The sequence below is a fragment of the Scyliorhinus torazame genome, chromosome 15 (assembly GCF_047496885.1).
Source record: "Scyliorhinus torazame isolate Kashiwa2021f chromosome 15, sScyTor2.1, whole genome shotgun sequence".
In the NCBI taxonomy this organism is placed as follows: Eukaryota; Metazoa; Chordata; class Chondrichthyes; order Carcharhiniformes; family Scyliorhinidae; genus Scyliorhinus; species Scyliorhinus torazame.
The window spans coordinates 157,656,514-157,675,698 of record NC_092721.1 but is presented as its reverse complement, the minus strand read 5'-3'; the positions used below and the strand labels follow the sequence as shown (position 1 = coordinate 157,675,698).

Genomic DNA, 19,185 nt, shown 5'->3' with positions numbered 1-19,185 from the left:
GAGGTGCAGGTAGGGGTGGTCTGGGAGGCGCTGATCAGGGGTGAGTTGATCTCCATTAGGGCCCACAGAGAGGGGAAGGAGAGGAGAGGCGAGTGGGGGAGATGGTAAGGGTGGATAGGAGGTATTCAGAGACCCCCGAGGAGGGACTACTCAAGGAGCGACAAAGCCTCCAGGCCGAGTTCGACCTGTTGACCACCAGGAAGGCGGAGGTGCAGTGGAGGAAGGCGCAAGGGGCGGTGTACGATTACGGAGAGAAGGCTAGCCGGATGCTGGCACAGCAGCTTCGGAAGCGGGAGGCAGCGAGGGAGATCGGGGGAGTTAGGGATGGAGGGGGGAAGCACGGTGCGAGGTGCGGTGGGTATTAATGGGGGTTTCAGGGACTTTTACAAGGGACTGTATCGGTCTGAGCCCCCATCGGAGGAGGGGGGGGGATGGGTCGCTTTCTGGACCAGCTGAGGTTCCAGAGGGTAGAGGAGGGGCAGGTGGTGGGGCTGGGGGCGCCGGTTGGGTTGGAGGAGCTGGTCAAGGGACTGGGGAGTATGCAGGCGGGGAAGGCACCGGGGCCAGATGGGTTCCGGTGGAATTCTATAGGAAGTACGTGGACATGTTGGGCCCGCTGCTGGTAAGGACTTTCAACGAGGCAAGGGAGGAGTGGGTCCTGCCCCCGACGATGTCTAGGGCGCTGATTTCTCTAATTCTGAAGCGGGACAAAGACCCTGTACAGTGCGGATCGTATAGGCCGATTTCACTCCTTAATGTGGATGCGAAACTGCTAGCAAAGGTATTGGCCATGAGGATTGAGGACTGTGTTCCGGGGGTCATACACGAGGATCAGACGTGTTTTGTGAAAGGGAGGCAGTTGAATACCAACGTACGTAGGCTCCTGAATGTAATTATGATGCCGGCGGTGGAGGAGGAGGCGGAGATAGTGGCGGCTATGGACGCGGAGAAGGCCTTTGATAGGGTGGAGTGGGGGTACCTGTGGGAGAAGTTGAGGAGGTTTGGGTTCGGGGAGGGGTTCGTCAGCTGGGTGAGGTTGCTGTACGAGGCCCCGGTGGCGAGTGTGGCCACGAACAGGAGGAGGTCGGAATATTTCCGGCTATACCGAGGGATGAGGCAGTGGTGTCCTCTATCCTCCCTGCTCTTTGCGCTGGCGATTGAGCCCCTGGGCATGGCTTTGAGGGAGTCCAGGAACTGGAGGGGGGGGGGACGGGGGGGGGGGGGGGACACACACGACACCAGGTATCGTATGCGGACGATCGGGGGGGGGGGGGGGGGGGGGGGGGGGGGAGACACGACACCAGGTATCGTATGCGGACGATCTGCTATTGTATGTGGCGGATCCGGTGGGGGGAATGCCAGAGGTGATGCGGATCCTTAGGGAGTTTGGGGATTTCTCCGGTTACAAGCTCAACATGAGGAAGAGCGAGCTGTTCGTGGTGCACCCGGGAGACCAGGAAAGGGGGATTGGTGAGCTTCCCCTAAAAAGGGCAGAAAGAAGTTTTAGATACCTGGGGGTTCAGGTGGCTAGGAGCTGGGGGGCCCTGCATAAGCTCAACTTAACGAGGCTGGTGGAGCAAATGGAGGAGTTCAAAAGGTGGGATATGCTGCGACTCTCCCTGGCGGGTAGGATGCAGTCGGTTAAAATGACGGTGCTCCCGAGGTTTTTGTTTCAGTGCCTCCCCATCCTGATCCCTAAGGCCTTCTTTAAGCGGGTTAACAGGAGTATTATGGGGTTCGTATGTGTGAAGAAGACCCTGAGGGTGAGAAGGGTGTTCTTGGAGCGGAGCAGGGACAGTGGGGGGTTAGCATTGCCAAACCTATGTGGGTACTACTGGGCTGCCAACGTGGCGATAATACGCAAGTGGGTAATGGAGGGGGAGCGGGTGGCGTGGAAGAGGCTGGAGATGGCGTCCTGTGTGGCCACGAGCCTGGGGGCGCTGGTGACGGCACCGCTGCCGCTTCCTCCAACGAGGTACACCACGAGCCCAGTGGTAGTGGCGACCCTCAAAATCTGGGGGCAATGGAGACGCCACAGGGGGGAGGTGGGGGCTTCGGTGTGGTCCCTGATATGGGAGAGCCATCGGTTTGTCCCGGGGAAAATGGATGGGGGATGGGGGGTTCCTGAGTTGGCACAGGGCAGGTATTAGGAGGATGGGGGACCTGTTCACAGACGGGAAGCTTGCGAGCCTTGGGGAGCTGGAGGAGAAGTTCAGGCTCCCCCTGGAAATGCTTTCAGATACATGCAGGTAAGGGCATTCGTTAGGCGACAGGTGGTGGCGTTTCCGCTGCTGCCAGCGCGCAGGGTCCAGGACAGGGTGCTTTCGGGGGTGTGGGTTGGAGAGGGTAGGATCTTGGCAACTTATCAGGTGATGCAGGAGGAGGGGGAGGACTCGGCGGAGGAGTTAAAATGTAAGTTGGAGGAGGAGCTGGGGGAGGAGATCGACGAGGGTATGTGGGTGGAGGCCCTGGGAAGGGTAAACTCTTCCTCCTCTTGCTCGAGGCTCAGCCTGATACAATTTAAGGTGCTGCACAGGGCGCACATGACCGGGGCAAGGCTAAGCCTGTTTTTTTGGTAGTGAGGACAGGTGTGCGAGGTGTTCGGGGAGCCCAGCAAACCACACCCACATGTTCTGGGCATGTCCAGCGTTGGAGGAGTTCTGGAGGGGCGTAGCAAGGACGGTGTCAAGGGTAGTGAATTCCAGGGTTAGGCCTAGCTGGGGGCTCGCAATATTTGGGGTATCGGACGAGCCGGAAGTTCAGGAGGCGAAAGAGGCCGGTATTCTGGCCTTTGCGTCCCTGGTAACCCGGCGAAGGATTCTGCTTCAGTGGAAGGATGCGAGGCCCCCCAAGCGTGGAATCCTGGATTAACAACATGGCAGGGTTTATTAAATTGGAGGTGGTGAAATTTGCCTTGAGGGGATCTGTGCAGGGTTCTTCTGGCGGTGGCAGCCATTCCTAGACTTCCTGGCGGAGCGTTAGGAGATGGTCAGCAGCAACCGGGGAGGGGGGAGTTCGTGTCTAGTAGGGGATGCACTATTGTTTACTGTTTAACGTTTATTTATGCACTTTTGTTCTTGTTGTTTTATTATTTGTGTAAAGGGGTTCTATTTTTCTGTTGTGATAATCTGTGAAAATTTTTGAATAAAAATTATTTAAAAAAATAAAACAAAACCATAAATGCTATCATAAAACATTCTTAAAAAAAAGAGAGAGAATAAGTTCTAGATATAAGACTCCAGTGTTAAAGAAAGCTGAACTAAGAGAGTTCTGACCTGAACCGGCTACAATTAACTGGGAGTCTACAACTGCAGGAGAGTTGAAGGGAATACCTTACGGAAAGCGAATGGTCAAAGAAATCGCAACCCTTACACGAATCTTTGAAACAATACTCAGACCAAGTGGTTAATCTTCCAAATTTTGATAAGTATCTGACTTGAGTTGTGGAATAGTGTGTGTGTAATTGGCATTTGAATTAGGAAATTCAGTTTAGTTAAATAAGTAACTGTATTCGTTGTACTTTTAATATCTTTAGCTTAACTGATCATTTAAGATAAAATATAAATATTCATAACTACACGCTTTGATTTTTGTTTCGTAAAATTCTTTGATTTAAATAGTCAACCTTGTGGCTTCATTTTATTAATACCTGGGTTTTCGGATTCTAAGAAGAAATACGTACATAAGTTACTGATTTCTACCAAGATCATAATAACATAGATGCATGAAAAAAACCTTTATGAGTGATGATCTTTTGAAACATTCTATCAAACAAAATATTAGGCAGTCAGCTAATTGAAGTTCAACTGAATTTTGCTTGGTCCAATGAGATATAATATCGGAAACACAAGTTTCGATTAAATATGTGCTCCATGACCAAGTCTAGTGCGATGAGTACAACATTTTAATTTGGCATTCAGGTATATTCTGTAAATTATTGCCCATAAATACATGAAATATTTGAATTTAAAAGAAATTAATAACTGCAATGCAATTTGTACCTGTTCTTCTGTAAAAGAAGTTGGTACTTTTCCTTCAACTGCTGAGTGCAGCGATATTCTTGGTGCACCAGAGGTTTTAGTCCTGTACAAACTGCCTGGCAGTGGATGAATCGTTTGCCTCCGCTTCTTTATTAATCTAATTTCCTGTAGATCCCTTGCACAACTCCAATTCTGAACTAACCTAGAGAAACCTGTAAACACATCAAAATAATTACTTGCAGGGAGGCCAGAAAAGGCTCATTACCCGGTCACCCTGCCTAATCAATACTAAAAATCTTACCATAAAACTGCTGACAAGTCCAGGGACATTTCCTTTTTACAAGGTCAATAGGTTTTGATCATTCTAAGATAATCAACCGAGACACTGAAATAAGCTTTGTAAGAAATCATTTCAATTACTCCTTTGATTTTAATGAAATTGATTCAAATGGCCCATCGCCTTTACTTTCTTCCTTCCCTATTCTCAATCCTGTATCCATATACTTTAATCTTGAGATGGAGAACATTTAGAAAACCTGGCTATTCAATTAGCAAAAAATACAGTTTTACGGGTTACTTACTGCCATTTAAAATACCAACAGGCATTAACTAAATTACACAAAACCCAAGAGAGAAAACACAGCAAGGCACCTTCAGAGTGAGATGGGTGTGGCTGACATTTACATCTGACAGTTATATATTGTACTTCTTTACCTTCTTGGTCCAATCTGTTCCATTATTTCAAGGGTATCAATGCATCTTTTAAAGTTAAATTTCGTTATGAATCCTATTAATATTTTAATAACTTTCATTCTGCTACATTTGCAAAGCAACTTAGTTTATATTTTGACAGAACTGTAGCCACATAATAGACTACCTGTCAAACATGGGGATCATCAACAGACTGTGTGAATACAGATGGTCAAGTAAAGGAACAATGTCATGTTCTTGAATTTTTAAAATGGTAAAGAAAATTCTCACGTTCAGTGCCATATTCTACTTCTGCAAATATGCACATTTTTCTGCCCAGCATCTAGGTGAACAATAGCAAAAACCAGGCAGTTACAGAGAATATTTTCTCTGTGCACTGACCATTTGATTCTCCTCACTTTGAGTAAGCATATTGTAGCTCAGCCTCTGAACCAACAACTGGTTTTATTAATTTAAAAAGAGAGTCGAATGAACAGTAGCAATGTGTTTCTCTACTAACCTTGTTACATCAAGTAAAAGAAATAATTTGCACCTTCTCCAAAGGGTTGATATCTAGAGTTGAACTTCAGACACTGCAATACATTGGGGAGGGGCAAGGTTAACTAGATACTTTGTTCCAGGAGGCAGCTACATCTCCTTGGCACTGGAGAGAAAATTAGGAAGGGCAAGATCCAATTGTCATGGCCCATGTGGCTACCAACAACATAGGTAGGACTATGGGGTTCTGCTGAAAGAGTACAGGCAGCTAAGGACTAAATTAAAAGGAACCACAAACGGTAATAATCTCTGGATTGCTACCTGAGCCACCAACTGGCATAGGGTAAATAAGATTAGAGCTAACTGTAATAATAATAATCTTTATTGTCACAAGTAGGCTTACATTAACACTGCAATGAGGTTACTGTGGAAATCCTCTAGTCGCCACATTCCGGTGGCTGTTCAGGTACACAGAGGAAGAATTCAGAATGTCCTGTGTGGCTCACAGATGGATGTGGGAGAAATAGATTTCAATTTACAGGACACCGGCACCACTACTGGGGAAAGTGGGAGCTGTATTGTTGGGACATCTTTCACCTGAATTATGCTGGGACTGGTGTCCTGGCGAATGTATAGCAAATGTTGCAGAGAGAACTTGAAACTAAATAGTGGGGTAGAGGATTCATGCGAGGTGAGATTTGAAAAGTTGAAGAGAAAGGACAAGGGGATAGTGCAGGGTAGCAATGTGGATAATGACAACCAGAGTGTGATAGGAAGGGACATAAAACTGCACCAGCAAATAAGGTCAGTGTAGGGAAATTGGCACGGCGACAGAATTAAAGGCCGTTTATCTGAATGCATGTAGTATTCATAAAAAGATGAAATAATAGCACAAATAGAGGACATCAGTATGATATGATAGCCAGCACAGAGATACGGTTGCAAAGTGATCACAGCTGGGATCTGAATATTCAAGGTGTGAGATTTCACAAGGAGAGGAAGAAAGGAAAAGGAGGTGCGGTAGCCCTGTGAGAAAAGATGAGTTTAGTACAGTAATGAGAGATGATCTTGGTTCGGAAGATCACATTACAGAATCAGTTTTGGTAAAGATAAGAAATAACAAAGGAAATAAGTCATGGTTTAAAGGCCACTTTTACTGCAGCGTGAGGCGGATTATAAATCAATATATAATCAGGGCCTGTAGGAAAGGTACCATGATAATATTGGGAGATATGGGAGGCGCTGAAGGCGGTGGTTAGGGGATAGCTGATCTCCATTAGGGCCCACAAGGCGAGGAGGGAGGGGCTGGTGGGGGAGATGGTGAGGGTAGACAGGAGGTATGCGGAGGTGCCTGAGGAAGGGCTATTGAGGAAGAGGCGCAGCCTCCGGGCCGAATTCGACCTGGTGACCACCAGGAAGGCGGAGGTGCAGTGGAGGAAGGCCCAATGGGTGATTTATGAGTATGGGAAAAAGGCAAGTCGGATGCTGGCTCATCAGCTTCGGAAGCGGGACGCAGCTAGGGAGATCGGGGGAGTGAGTGTGGTGCGGAGTGGGGTTGGTATCAATGGGGTCTTCAGGGACATTTATGAGGAATTGTATCAGTCCGGCCCCCACTGGAGGAGGGGGGGGATGGGCCAATTGAGGTTTCCGAAGGTGGAGGAGGGACTGGTGGCGAGATTGGGGGCCCCGATTGGGCTGGAGGAGCTGACCAAAGGGATAGGGAGCATGCAGGCGGGGAAGGCACCGGGGCCGGACGGTTTCCCGGTCGAATTCTACAAGAAATATATGGACCTGTTGGGCCCGTTGCTAGTTAGGACCTTCAATGAGGCAAGGGAGGGGGGGGCTTTGCCCCCAACGATGTCCCGGACACTGATCTCCTTGATGCTGAAGCGGGACAAGGATCCCCTGCAGTGTGGGTCTTACAGGCCGATTTCGATACTAAACGTAGATGCCAAGGTTCTGGTCGCCTCATTTTAGGAAGGATGTGGAAGCTTTGGAAAAGGTGCAAAGAAGATTTACCAGGATGTTGCCTGGAATGGAGAGTAGGTCTTACGAGGAAAGGTTGAGGGTGCTAGGCCTTTTCTCATTAGAACGGAGAAGGATGAGGGGCGACTTGATAGAGGTTTATAAGATGATCAGGGGAATAGATAGAGTAGACAGTCAGAGACTTTTTCCCCGGGTGGAACAAACCATTACAAGGGGACATGAATTTAAGGTGAAAGGTGGAAGATATAGGAGGGATATCAGAGGTAGGTTCTTTACCCAGAGAGTAGTGGGGGCATGGAATGCACTGCCTGTGGAAGTAGTTGAGTCGGAAACATTAGGGACCTTCAAGCAGCTATTGGGTAGGTACATGGATTACGGTAAAATGATATAGTGTAGATTTATTTGTTCTTAAGGGCAGCACGGTAGCATTGTGGATAGCACAATTGCTTCACAGCTCCAGGGTCCCAGGTTCAATTCCGGCTTGGATCACTGTCTGTGCGGAGTCTGCACATCCTCCCCGTGTCTGCGTGGGTTTCCTCCGGGTGCTCCGGTTTCCTCCCACAGTCCAAAGATGTGTAGGTTAGGTGTATTGGCCATGATAAATTGCCCTTAGTGTCCAAAATTGCCCTTGGTGTTGGGTGGAGGTGTTGAGTTTGGGTAGGGTGCTCTTTCCAAGAGCCGGTGCAGACTCAAAGGGCCGAATGGCCTCCCTCTGCACTGTAAATTCAATGATAATCTATGATTAATCTAGGACAAAGGTTCGGCACAACATCGTGGGCCGAAGGGCCTGTTCTGTGCTGTATTTTCTATGTTCTATGTTCTATGAACAGGAGGAGGTCTGAGTACTTTCGGCTGCACCGAGGGACGAGGCAGGAGTGTCCCCTGTCCCCCCTGCTCTTCGCACTGGCGATTGAACCCCTGGCTATGGCACTGAGGGAGTCGAGGAACTGGAGGGGGTTGGTGCGGGGTGGGGAGGAGCATAGGGTGTCGCTCTATGCGGACGACTTGCTGCTATATGTGGCGGACCCGGTGGGGGGAATGCCGGAGGTAATGAGGATCCTCAGGGAATTCGGGGATTTCTCGGGGTACAAGCTCAACATGGGGAAGAGCGAGCTGTTCGTGGTTCACCCAGGGGACCAGGAAAGGGGGATTGGTGAGCTCCCACTAAATAGGGCGGAGAGGAGCTTCAGGTATTTGGGGGTCCAGGTGGCCAGGAGCTGGGGAGCCCTGCATAGGCTTAATTTCACAAGGCTGGTGGAGCAAATGGAGGAGGAGTTCAAGAGGTGGGACGCGTTGCCGCTGTCCTTGGCAGGCAGGGTGCATTCAGTCAAAATGACGGTGCTCCCAAGGTATTTGTTCCTGTTCCAGTGCCTCACCATTTTTATCCCGAAGGCCTTTTTTAGGCGGGTCAACAGGAGTATAATGGGGTTTGTGTGGGCGCGAGGGACTCCGAGGGTGAGAAGGGTGTTCCTGGAGCGGAGTAGAGATTGGGGGGGGGGGGGCTGGCACTGCCCAACGTCTGTGGGTACTACGGGGCCGCCAATGCGACGATGATGTGCAAGTGGGTGATGGAGAGGGAGGGGGCTGCATGGAAGAAGCTGGCAACGGCACCGCTGCCGTTCCCTCCAAGGAGGTATACCACGAGCCCGGTAGTGGCGGCTGCCCTCAAAATCTGGGGGCAGTGGAGGCGCACAGGGGGGAAGTTGGGGCCTCGGTGTGGACCCCAATACGGGGGAACCACCGGTTCGTCCCAGGGAGAACAGATGGAGGGTTTTCGGGGTGGCAGGGATACGAAGGTTGGGAGACCTGTTTGTGGACAGGAAGTTCCCGAGCCTGTGTGAGCTGGAGGAGAAGTATGGGCTCCCCCCGGGGAACACATTCAGGTACTTACAGGTAAGGGCGTTTGCCAGGCGGCAGGCGGTGGAATTTCCGCGGCTGCTGCCACGCACAGAACTGGATAGGTGATGCAGGAGGAGGCCTTGGTGGTGGAGGTGAAAGGGAAGTGGGAGGAGGAGATCGAGGAAGGGACATGGGCAGACGCTCTAGGGAGGGTGAACTCTTCCTCATCGTGCGCGAGGCTCAGCCTCATACAGTTTAAGGTGCTGCACAGGGCACACGTGACTGTGACAAGGATGAGCCGGGTCTTTGGGGGCGAGGGCAGGTGTGTTAGGTGCTTGGGGAGCCCAGCGAATCACACCCATATGTTCTGGGCATGCCCAGCGCTGGAGGAATTTTGGAGGGGTATAGCGAGGACGGGGTCGAGGCTGGTAGGTTCCAGGGTCAAGCCGGGCTGTGGGCTCCCAATATTTGGGGTGGCAGAGGAGCCGGTAGTGCAGGAGGTGAAAGAGGCCGGTATTCTGGCCTTTGCGGCCCTAGTAGCCCGGCGGAGGATTCTTTTCCAGTGGAAGGATGCAAGGCCCCCAAGCGTGGAATCCTGGATCAACGATATCGCGGGGTTTATTAAGTTGGAGAGGGTGAAATTCGCCTTGAGAGTGTCGGTACAAGGGTTCTTTAGGCAGTGGCAACCGTTCTTAGACTTCCTGGCAGAACAGTAGACATTGGTCAATGGCAGCAGCAACTCGGGGGGCGGGGGGGTTACTTTATTTTTGTTATTTACACTGGGGGGTCTGAAGGGGTATATATATTTGTTGTGTTAAGTCGGGGTGTCAATGTTAATTTATTATTTATGTACAGGGTGGAGGGGGGTATGGACGGTTGCTTTATTTTGACCGTGTTTTGTACTTAACCTGTTTGGTTCCTTTTTCATTTTGTTACTGATATTTTATGAAAACCTTAATAAAAATTATTTTAAAAAAAAGATAATGTTTGGAGACTATAATCTTCATACAGATTGGATGAATCTAATTGGAAAGGTAGCCTGGAGGATGGGTTCATAAGAGTGTTTTCAGGACAGTTTCTTGGAATAATCTTTTTTTGAATCAACAGGGTACAGGCCATTTTAAACCTGGTAGCTGGTAATGAGACACACTCTTGTAGTTATAATACTTATATGGCTGGTCTTAGCCAGGGTAGCGGAGGAGGTGGACCCATACCCTTTGGTGGCGATATTTGGGGTTTCAGAGAAGCCGGAGCTCATGGTGAGGAGGAAGGCCGACGTCGTGGCCTTTGCCTCTCTGATTGCACAGTGGCAAATTTTGCTGGAGTGGCGGTCGGCATCGCCACTGGGGGTAGGGGCATGGTTGGGTGACCTGTACGACTTCCTGCAGTTAGAGAAGATAAAGGATGAGGGACGGCATGTGTCGCAGTGGTTAGCACTGGGACTGCAGCGCTGAGGACCTGGATTCGAATCCCGGCCTTGGGTCACTGTCCGTGTGGAGTTTGCACATTCTCCCCATGTCTGCGTGGGTTTCACCTCCACAACCTAAAGATGTGCAAGTTAGGTGGATTGGCCACGCTAAATTGCCCCTTAATTGGGGAAAAAAAAATAATTGGGTACTCTAAATTTATTTGGAAAAAAAAAAAAGATAAAGTATGAGTTAAGGGGCTCAACAGGGGGGTTTGAGAAAAGGTGGGGGATGTTTGTGACCATGTTTGGGGAGCTGTCTGTCGCAGGGGGGTGGGTGGTGAAAAAGGGGAAAAATCTGTAGACTGTATAGTTGATTGTTGGGAAGTACGTTTCCCAGGGTGTTTATTTGCTGTAACCTGCTTTGATACACGTTTGTAATAAAATACGTTTTAAAAAAACAACTTATCTGGCTGATTCAATTAAATTCTGGTCATTGGTAGCCCTCAGGATATTGATGGCGGGGATTCAGCAATGGTCATGCCATTAAACGTCATGAGGTGATGATTAGATTCTCGTTTCTTGGAGATGGTCATTGCCTGGCACTTGTGGCTAAAGACTGGCATCTGTGAAGCTGGGGCCTAGAGTGGGGAGAGATGGGTAATCCACTCAGCACTTCTGCCTAAAGATCACTCAGCTCCGGCCTGGTCTTTTGCTAGTTTGCTGATGTGCTGGTTTCCCCATCATTGAGGGTGTGGATGTTTATAGTCTTCCCCTCTTCTTGGTTGTTTATTTGTCCACCACAATTCACAACTGGATGTGACAGGCCTGTAGTACTTTTGTTTCAGGCCTGTTGGTTGTGGGATTGCTGAGCTGTGTCTGGGATTTGGAGTTTGAGCAGCATCAGGCTTCAATGTAATGCAACTGGTGAGGCTGAGAACTTCATGGATAGTACAGTTAAAGTGTGCGCAAACAAAGAGGGAATGGGTCACGAACACAAAGAAGAGGACAACCATGCAGATAGTGTTGGAGTCCCAGGTGCATCTCGCTTTCTAAACAGTATTCAGTTCTGAATGTTGCTGAGTGCTGGTTCTTCTGGGGAGTACAATCAAACCCAAGATCAAAGTACCAAGTGTGGCTCAACAAGGGGGAACAGGAAGGTCAGGAAAGCAGTAGTGATCAGGAATTCAGGGGAATGGGTGGTTGGCAATCAGTAGCTAGTGGTGTCCCTCAGGGATCAGTGTTGGGCCCACAATTGTTCACAATTTACATAGATGATTTGGAGTTGGGGACCAAGTGCAATGTGCCCAAGTTTGCAGACGACACTAAGATGAGTGGTAAAGCAAAAAGTGCAGAGGATACCGGAAGTCTGCAGAGGGATTTGGATAGGTTAAGTGAATGGGCTAGGATTTGGCAGATGGAATACAATGTTGACGAATGTGAGGTTATCCATTTTGGTAGGAATAACAGCAAAAGGGATTATTATTTAAATGATAAAATATTAAAACATGCTGCTATGCAGAGAGACCTGGGTGTCCTAGTGCATGAGTCGCAAAAAGTTGGTTTACAGGTGCAACAGGCGATTAAGGCGGCGAATGGAGTTTTGTCCTTCATTGCTAGAGGGATGACGTTTAAGACTAGGGAGTTTATGCTGCAATTGTATAAGTTGCTGGTGAGGCCACACCTGGAGCACTGTGTTCAGTTTTGGTCTCCTTACCTGAGAAAGGACGCACTGGTGCTGGAGGGTGTGCAGAGGAGATTCACTAGGCTAATCCCAGAGTTGAGGGGGTTGGATTACGAGGAGAGGTTGAGTAGACTGGGACTGTACTCATTGGAATTTAGAAGGATGCGGGGGGGGAGATCTTCTAGAAACATATAAAATTATGAATGGAATAGATAGGATAGATGCGGGGAGGTTGTTTCCACAGGTGGGTCATAGCCTCAAAATAAGGGGAAGTAGATTTAAGACTGAGCTTAGGAGGAACTTCTTCACCCAAAGGGTTGTAAATCTATGAAACTCCCTGCCCAGTGAAGCAGTTGAGGCTCCTTCATTAAATGTTTTTAAGATAAAGATAGATAGTTTTTTGAAGAATAAAGGAATAAAGGGTTTTGGTGTTTGAACAAAGAACAAAGAAATGTACAGCGCAGGAACAGGCCCTTCGGCCCTCCAAGCCCGTGCCGACCATGCTGCCCGACTAAACTACGGGAACTTTGGGCGGGAAAGTGGAGCTGAGTCCACAAAAGATCAGCCATGATCTCATTGAATGGCAGAGCAGGCTTGAAGGGCCAGATGGCCTACACCTGCTCCTAGTTCTTATGTTCTTATGTAATGGAAAACAAGTGACAGAAAAATATTATCCTTAGTTAAATAATTAACAGTGCAAAAGTAATACCTTCAGAATTGGCTTGATGTTTTTCTGAAGTATCAGACGTTGACTGAAGTTTATCATCAACACATCCAACTACCACCGGGTCATCTTCTAATGCGCCATCATGTTGTAACTGTTTGCTGCAGTTAATGGATTTCATTGAAAACCCAATTTCAGTTTGTATTGGAGAACTCATTTTCATATTCTCTGCCGTTTCCATTCGAGTCGAACTTGGAACATTTTTGAATGGTGGAACAAAAACGTTTGCTGGTTTTGATGTACTCGGTCTGCTGCTGTTCTGTTGAATAGAATCACCCGAGTGCCTTTGGAATGGAGGTTTGAATACTCTAGCTTGTCCTTTCAGCGACTTGGCTTCATGTTGAAGGCATACATTATGTTGAATTGAGTTTTCTTGGACAGAGAATGTGATATTCGGGGAACTTGACTGCTGCTGAATTCTATTCGAAATGCTGTTAAAATATACAAGATAGAACAAATTCAATGCAAGGTTTATTTTTGAACATAATTTGTTTCTCCCAAGGTGACTACCTCTATTCTATTTTTAATTTCAAAATCTAGTTTTCTAGGAAGGATACACTCACATTGCAACGTTGTGCACCCAAACTGGATCCCAAGTTTAAAATTTAGGTTCAGCTAGGATTTTCACGTACAAATGTAAACGAAGGCTCATTTTACTTTGGTTAGGGATAAACTAGAGATTACTTCCTGCATCCTTTGTTCAAACATGTTTACTAGGTAGAAGATCACCTGAGTAGTAGTAACAAGGGCTGCATGGCGGCGCAGTGGTTAGCAGTGCTGCCTCATGGCACCGCAGACCTGGGTTTGATCCCGCCCCTGCTGTCTATGTGGAGTTTGCATATTCTCCCTGTGTCTGCGTTGGTCCCACCACCTACAACCCAAAAAAAGATGTGCAGGGTAGGTGAATTGGCCATGCTAAATTGCCCCTTAATTAGAAAAATAAAAATTGGGTATTCGAAATATTTTTTTTAAACTAAGAAGTCGCAACAAAGGGTTCTGCAGGTTGAAATCATCCCAGGTTCATTCTGATCTGATATTCAAGTTCTGAAGAAAAGGGAAAAGTTAACATGGAAATATAATAACTTACAAAGAAAGCTCCATAGAGAATGTGATGACACATACTATTGAAATTAGTCAATTTCACGATTGATACCACTCACAAAACTATATGGCACTGTCAATTGTAGGTACTAATTTGAGGATTGAAATTGTGACAATTTATCAGAAAGACATACATATGAAACATCATAAATTCAGAACCATATATTTGTTATATGCATGCATAATGAATTTTAAATTCAGCAGATTTTAACATACAGTCTATAGGTTCCAGAAAATTATTTTGCCTCCTTTTGTGGTACTGCAACCATTAAGTAAAGCCAAATTTAAAACTGGGGACAAAGAAAAGTCTAAAATGTGGAACACAGGTTGACAATATTGAATTCCTATCTTCAATCATCTTTTCACCTGGGAATGATAACAGCAAACAAGGTAAACTTTACAACTGGAGAGAGAAATAAAATCAAGCGCTGGAATTCTGGCTCGGGACAGGAAGGCTGACAGCTAGGATACGAATGGAAAATTAATCGATCACTTACATGGATGTTTACCCTCAGATTGGGCATGCTGCCGGATGGGTCAAACTGCTGGGTGAGTTCTTTGGGGTGGGGCTCTCCTTTTCAGCAACACTACGGTCCTTGGAAGGGTCCCTGGCAGCAATGCCGCTGGTATTTGATAACCCCTAATTCCAATTGTCAGGCCTTGATTGCTTGGCACTGGCATCCCCAAACCCCACTTACCTCTGAGGAAACCCAGCCACTAAGCCGTTCTCCCCCCACAATGCAGCCTCAGAAATGCCTGCGCTGGTGCTGCCAAGATTGGCGAGCTTCTGGTCCTCTGAATGGCCCAGCAGCAATTCAGAATGGACCACCGTTCAACAGTTGCCCCAGCCATTTAATTGGCCAACACTGGCAAAATGCCACCCAGGAACTGGCCACCTGCCGAAGTAGGATCGTCTTCAGCCTTTTGCCCCAGCAGTGGGACTTCTGCCCCATCAACAAAAAGAGTTAATCATCAACACTCCTACACATTTCCCAGCAGACGCATAAAAACTGGAACTCGCAAAAGCTTGGCAGGAGTTCTTTAGCCATTCTCTCAAATGGAGACGGTAAAGCAGGGGGCTGTTGGTGGTGCAGATGAAACGCAGACTAAAATGGAAGCCACACAAAGCAAAGAATATACAGTAACTCATGTTGGTAGTGGTTATTTTACTACACTTTTAATTCTGATGTCTGGGCTAATAATCCAGAGAATGCAAGTTCAAAACGCACAATGGTAATTTGAGAATTCAAATGCAGTTTAAAATAAATCTGGAACTGAAAATGTTGGTATAATGAATTGACGTAAAAAAAAAAATATTTGGTTCACCAATGTCCTTGAGGGAAGGAAATTTGCAGTTCTCATCTGATTTGGTGAGTGACTCCAGTCCCATATAAATGTCGATGAGTCTTAACTGCCCTCTAAAGTGGCTTAGCAAGCCGCATCAAATCTTTAACAATGGTTTCAGAAGGTTCATCCCTATCTTCTCAGGGGAAGAGGGGCTCGATAATACATGTTAGCCTTTCCAGTGTCACCCACATTACGAGAACAAACTAAAAATGGTAACGTTAAACTTGTATAAGTCTTTGTTTAAGTCACAGTTACTGTACTCAAAGCTCAATTTGGAGCATTGAATTTAAAATACAAACTTTTTGTGCAGCAAGAATTAAATATTATTGTGAAAGCAAAACCTATAAACTATGTAACAAAATAGCCAAACGAAAATTCTACTTTCATTTTGATTCAGAGTTAAATTTCATTTTTGAAACAAACTACTGAAATTACCTTTTGTCTTCAGGTGGACCACAGGTGACAGGCTTGAGCGGAACACGATACATGAACTTTCTGCGATCACGAAGTACGCCTGAAATTTAAAAATTACATTTTTTCATCCCATAAAATATCTATTGCTTGTTTAAAAATAACTGCAAACTAATTGTTTATCTCCATTAGACGAGGCTTAATTATGATTAATTTTTTTGTTAGAAGATTACCTGCTTAAATATTTTACTTCTTTACATTGGAAAAATATCTGGATACCACTTTGTGAATGCTATATTTCAATAAAGCAAATTCTAGAAAATTACAATACATCTCAGTAATTGATTGGTAAGAAGTACACAGTTATTGTGAATACTAGAATAACTTTGAAAAGGCTCGTCTCCACCTTCCAGTAACTGCAGCTAGTATGGTCCTCATTATCCTCCAACTCCAAATGGCATCAGGTCAATTTGCCGACCTCTATCCATGGTTGTCAAAAGTTTTACGGGAGCTTTACTGGGAAATATAACACACAGTTTTAGGTCTGCTGGGATGGGTTTTAGAGATAGATTAGCAATAGGTGCTGCCTCCCTTCCAACTTGGGAAAATATTGCTGGATAGTGAAATAGGGACATGTGCCACATGCACAATTGACACAAAGTCAATTGTAGATCACAGACATTTGTCTTTAATTGCATAGTCTCTCAATGTTTCAGTTGGAAAAACTCCAGCTACTTTTCATTAATTACTTAAACATAGGGCACGATCTTCCAAAAGGGAATAAAGTTCCTGAGAGAGCGCGTTTAGCCGCCTGTGTCCCAGCACTCGCAGTGCCGGGAAACATGTGGCAATTCAACACGACTCGCTTTCAATAAGGGGCCTAAACTGGGAATGCGCTGCCGAGGCTGCATATAACCCCTTTTTCTTTTACAATGGTGAGCTCTGCTCGCCAGAACACCCCATTACAGCAAAAGATCGGGCTGCCATTTTTTAAAATCCCGACTACCCCCAGCCAGCCCTAACACAACATCTTGCCCGCCCCAGCTTTGGGGTTCTCTAAACTCTGGCCCATAACAAATTGGAGGCTTGAGGGGGATAAAAGTCTATCTATTGGATTGGCTTAGTGAACTGAAAGACAGTGAGGGGTGAGCATATTGTGGTTGCTTTGCAGGTGTGGTATTCCAGTTTAAGTGGGGAGTGTGTTGTGGACAATGGCTCTTTCAGAGGCTCTGAAGTTTTTGGGGGTGGAGACGGTCACACGCAGTACCTTACGGACAGAGACTAAAAACAGGCTGTTGGCAAAAACATTGCAGTTAACATTACCTGACAAAATGCGAAAACATGAGGTAATTATGGCGGGGGATAAGCGATTTTCATTTTATTTCATTTAAAATTGCCTGAGATAGTTTGCCTCATTGGAAATCGCAAAAGTTCAGTTACAACTTAAACAAATGGAACATGAGAAAGAATTAAAGCAGCTTGAATACGAAAGAGATAGCGAGGAAAAAGAGGAGAAAAGAAAGAATAGCCCTAGCAGAACAAAAAGAAAGAGAAAGGGAGATACAGATCAAGGAAAAAGATAAAGAGAGAGAGTTTGAACTTCAGAAAATGGCCATGAAACATGACAATCAGTTAAAATTGGCAGACGGTAAAGGGAAACGTACAGTTGGATGATAGTGAGAAGGATAGTGAGAAAGAGCATCATAGTCGAAGGCTTGGTGGGGATCTATTTAAATATGTCCAAGCATTGCCAAGGTTTGATGAGAAGGAGGTGTAAGCCTTTTCATTTCATTTGAGAAGGTAGCTAAACAAATAAAATGGCCACAGGACATGTGGGTAGTGCTGATTCAAACAAAGCTGGTAGGTAGGGCTAGTGAAGTGTTTGCATCACTGCTGGAGTAGGTATCTGGGACGTATGAGGAGGTGAAAAAAATCCATCTTAGGTGCATATGAACTAGTGCCTGAAGCTTACAGACAAAGGTTTAGAAATTTAAGGAAAGAATTTGGTCAAACATACATGGAGTTTGAAAGGATCAAACAGAGTAATTTTGATAGGTGGATAAGGGCTTTGAAAATAGACCAAACGTTTGAAGCTATCAGAGAAATTATGCTTTTGGAGGAGTTTAAAAATTCACTTCCTGATGTAGTGAGAACTCATATGGAAGAGCAGAGGGTTAAAACTGCGAGATTAGCAGCAGAAATGGCAGATGATTATGAATTAGTTCATAAATCAAAGTTTGGTTTCCAACACCAGTTTCAGCCTGTGAGAAATACTCAAGTGGTAGAGGCATAGGTGATCTGATGGGAGATAATAAGGGGAGTATATCTCAGACTAAAAAAGAAATCCAGGAGGGTGGAAAAGAAGTGAAACGTTTCAAATGTTTTCACTGTAATAAACTAGGCGCTGTAAAGTCAGTGTTGGTGGTTGAAGAAAAGCACTGGGAAGGCTGATGTGTAAAACAGGATAAGACAGTGGGGTCTGTTAAAGTAGTAAGGGAAAGCCCAAGTGAAGCGAAGGAGGTGCAAAAGATTGTTCAGCTTGATCAAGAGGTGATTGATAAGAAGGTGCCAGATGTCTTTAAAGAATTCACTTGTGTGGGTAAAGTTTACTCATGTGTATCAGGAGGAGTAGGTAAAGAAGTCACAATTTTAAGAAATACGGGAGCTAGTCAATCTTTAATGGTAAGAGATGAGGGGTTATGTAGTCTGGGAAGAATGTTGCCAGAAAAGGTGGTAATATGTGGAATTCAGGGTGAGAGGAGTAGTGGTTCCATTATATAAGGTAAGGTTGGAAAGTCTAGTGAAGAGCGATGAAGTGGTAGTAGGAGTAATAGAGAAACTATCTTGTCCAGGAATACAGTTTATCTTGGGTAATGATATAGCTGGATCGCAGGTGGGAGTGATGCCTACTGTGGTTGATAAGCCGGTGGAAAATCAGACATCTGAGGTATTGAAGGACGAATATCCTGGGATTTTCCCGGATTGTATAGTAACAAGGTCGCAAATTCACAGATTAAGACAAGAGGAGAAATCAGAGCTGAAGATAAAGGTGAAGTGCAATTATCAGAAACGGTTTTGATCAGATGGTCGGAAAAGAACAGGTGGAGGATGAGGCAGATAATTTTAGTTCAGGAAAATGGGCAGAGTTACAACAATAGAAATTAAATGGATGTATCAGAAAGCATATACGGAAGAGGAATCTGAGTGTATACCAGAATGTTATTACCGTAAAAGTGATGTCTTGAAGAGAAAATGGAGACCTTTACATATGCAGGCGGATGAAAAGTGGGCAGAAGTTCATCAAGTAGTATTGCCTGTAGGGTATAGAAAGGAGGTGTTGCGAGTTGCACATGAGGTACCAGTGGGAGGTCATTTGGGAATAAGGAAAACTCATGCTAAAATCCAAAAAGAGTTTTATTGGCCTGGACTACATAATGGTGTAGTTAAATTTTGTCAATCATAAGACATAGGAGCGAAAGTAAGGCCATTCGGCCCATCGAGTCCACTCCACCATTCAATC

At 46.0% G+C, this 19,185-nt stretch overlaps 1 protein-coding gene across 1 annotated transcript in view; it reads right to left on the bottom strand.

The window, feature by feature from the left end:
• brca2 (BRCA2 DNA repair associated) overlaps window positions 1-19,185 on the bottom strand; it is a 169,988-nt gene that overhangs the window by 88,485 nt on the left and 62,318 nt on the right. Inside the window, 3 exon segments of the mRNA XM_072476994.1 lie at window positions 4,002-4,192; window positions 12,792-13,237; window positions 15,690-15,768. Of these exon segments, the coding sequence (XP_072333095.1) occupies window positions 4,002-4,192; window positions 12,792-13,237; window positions 15,690-15,768 (716 nt within the window).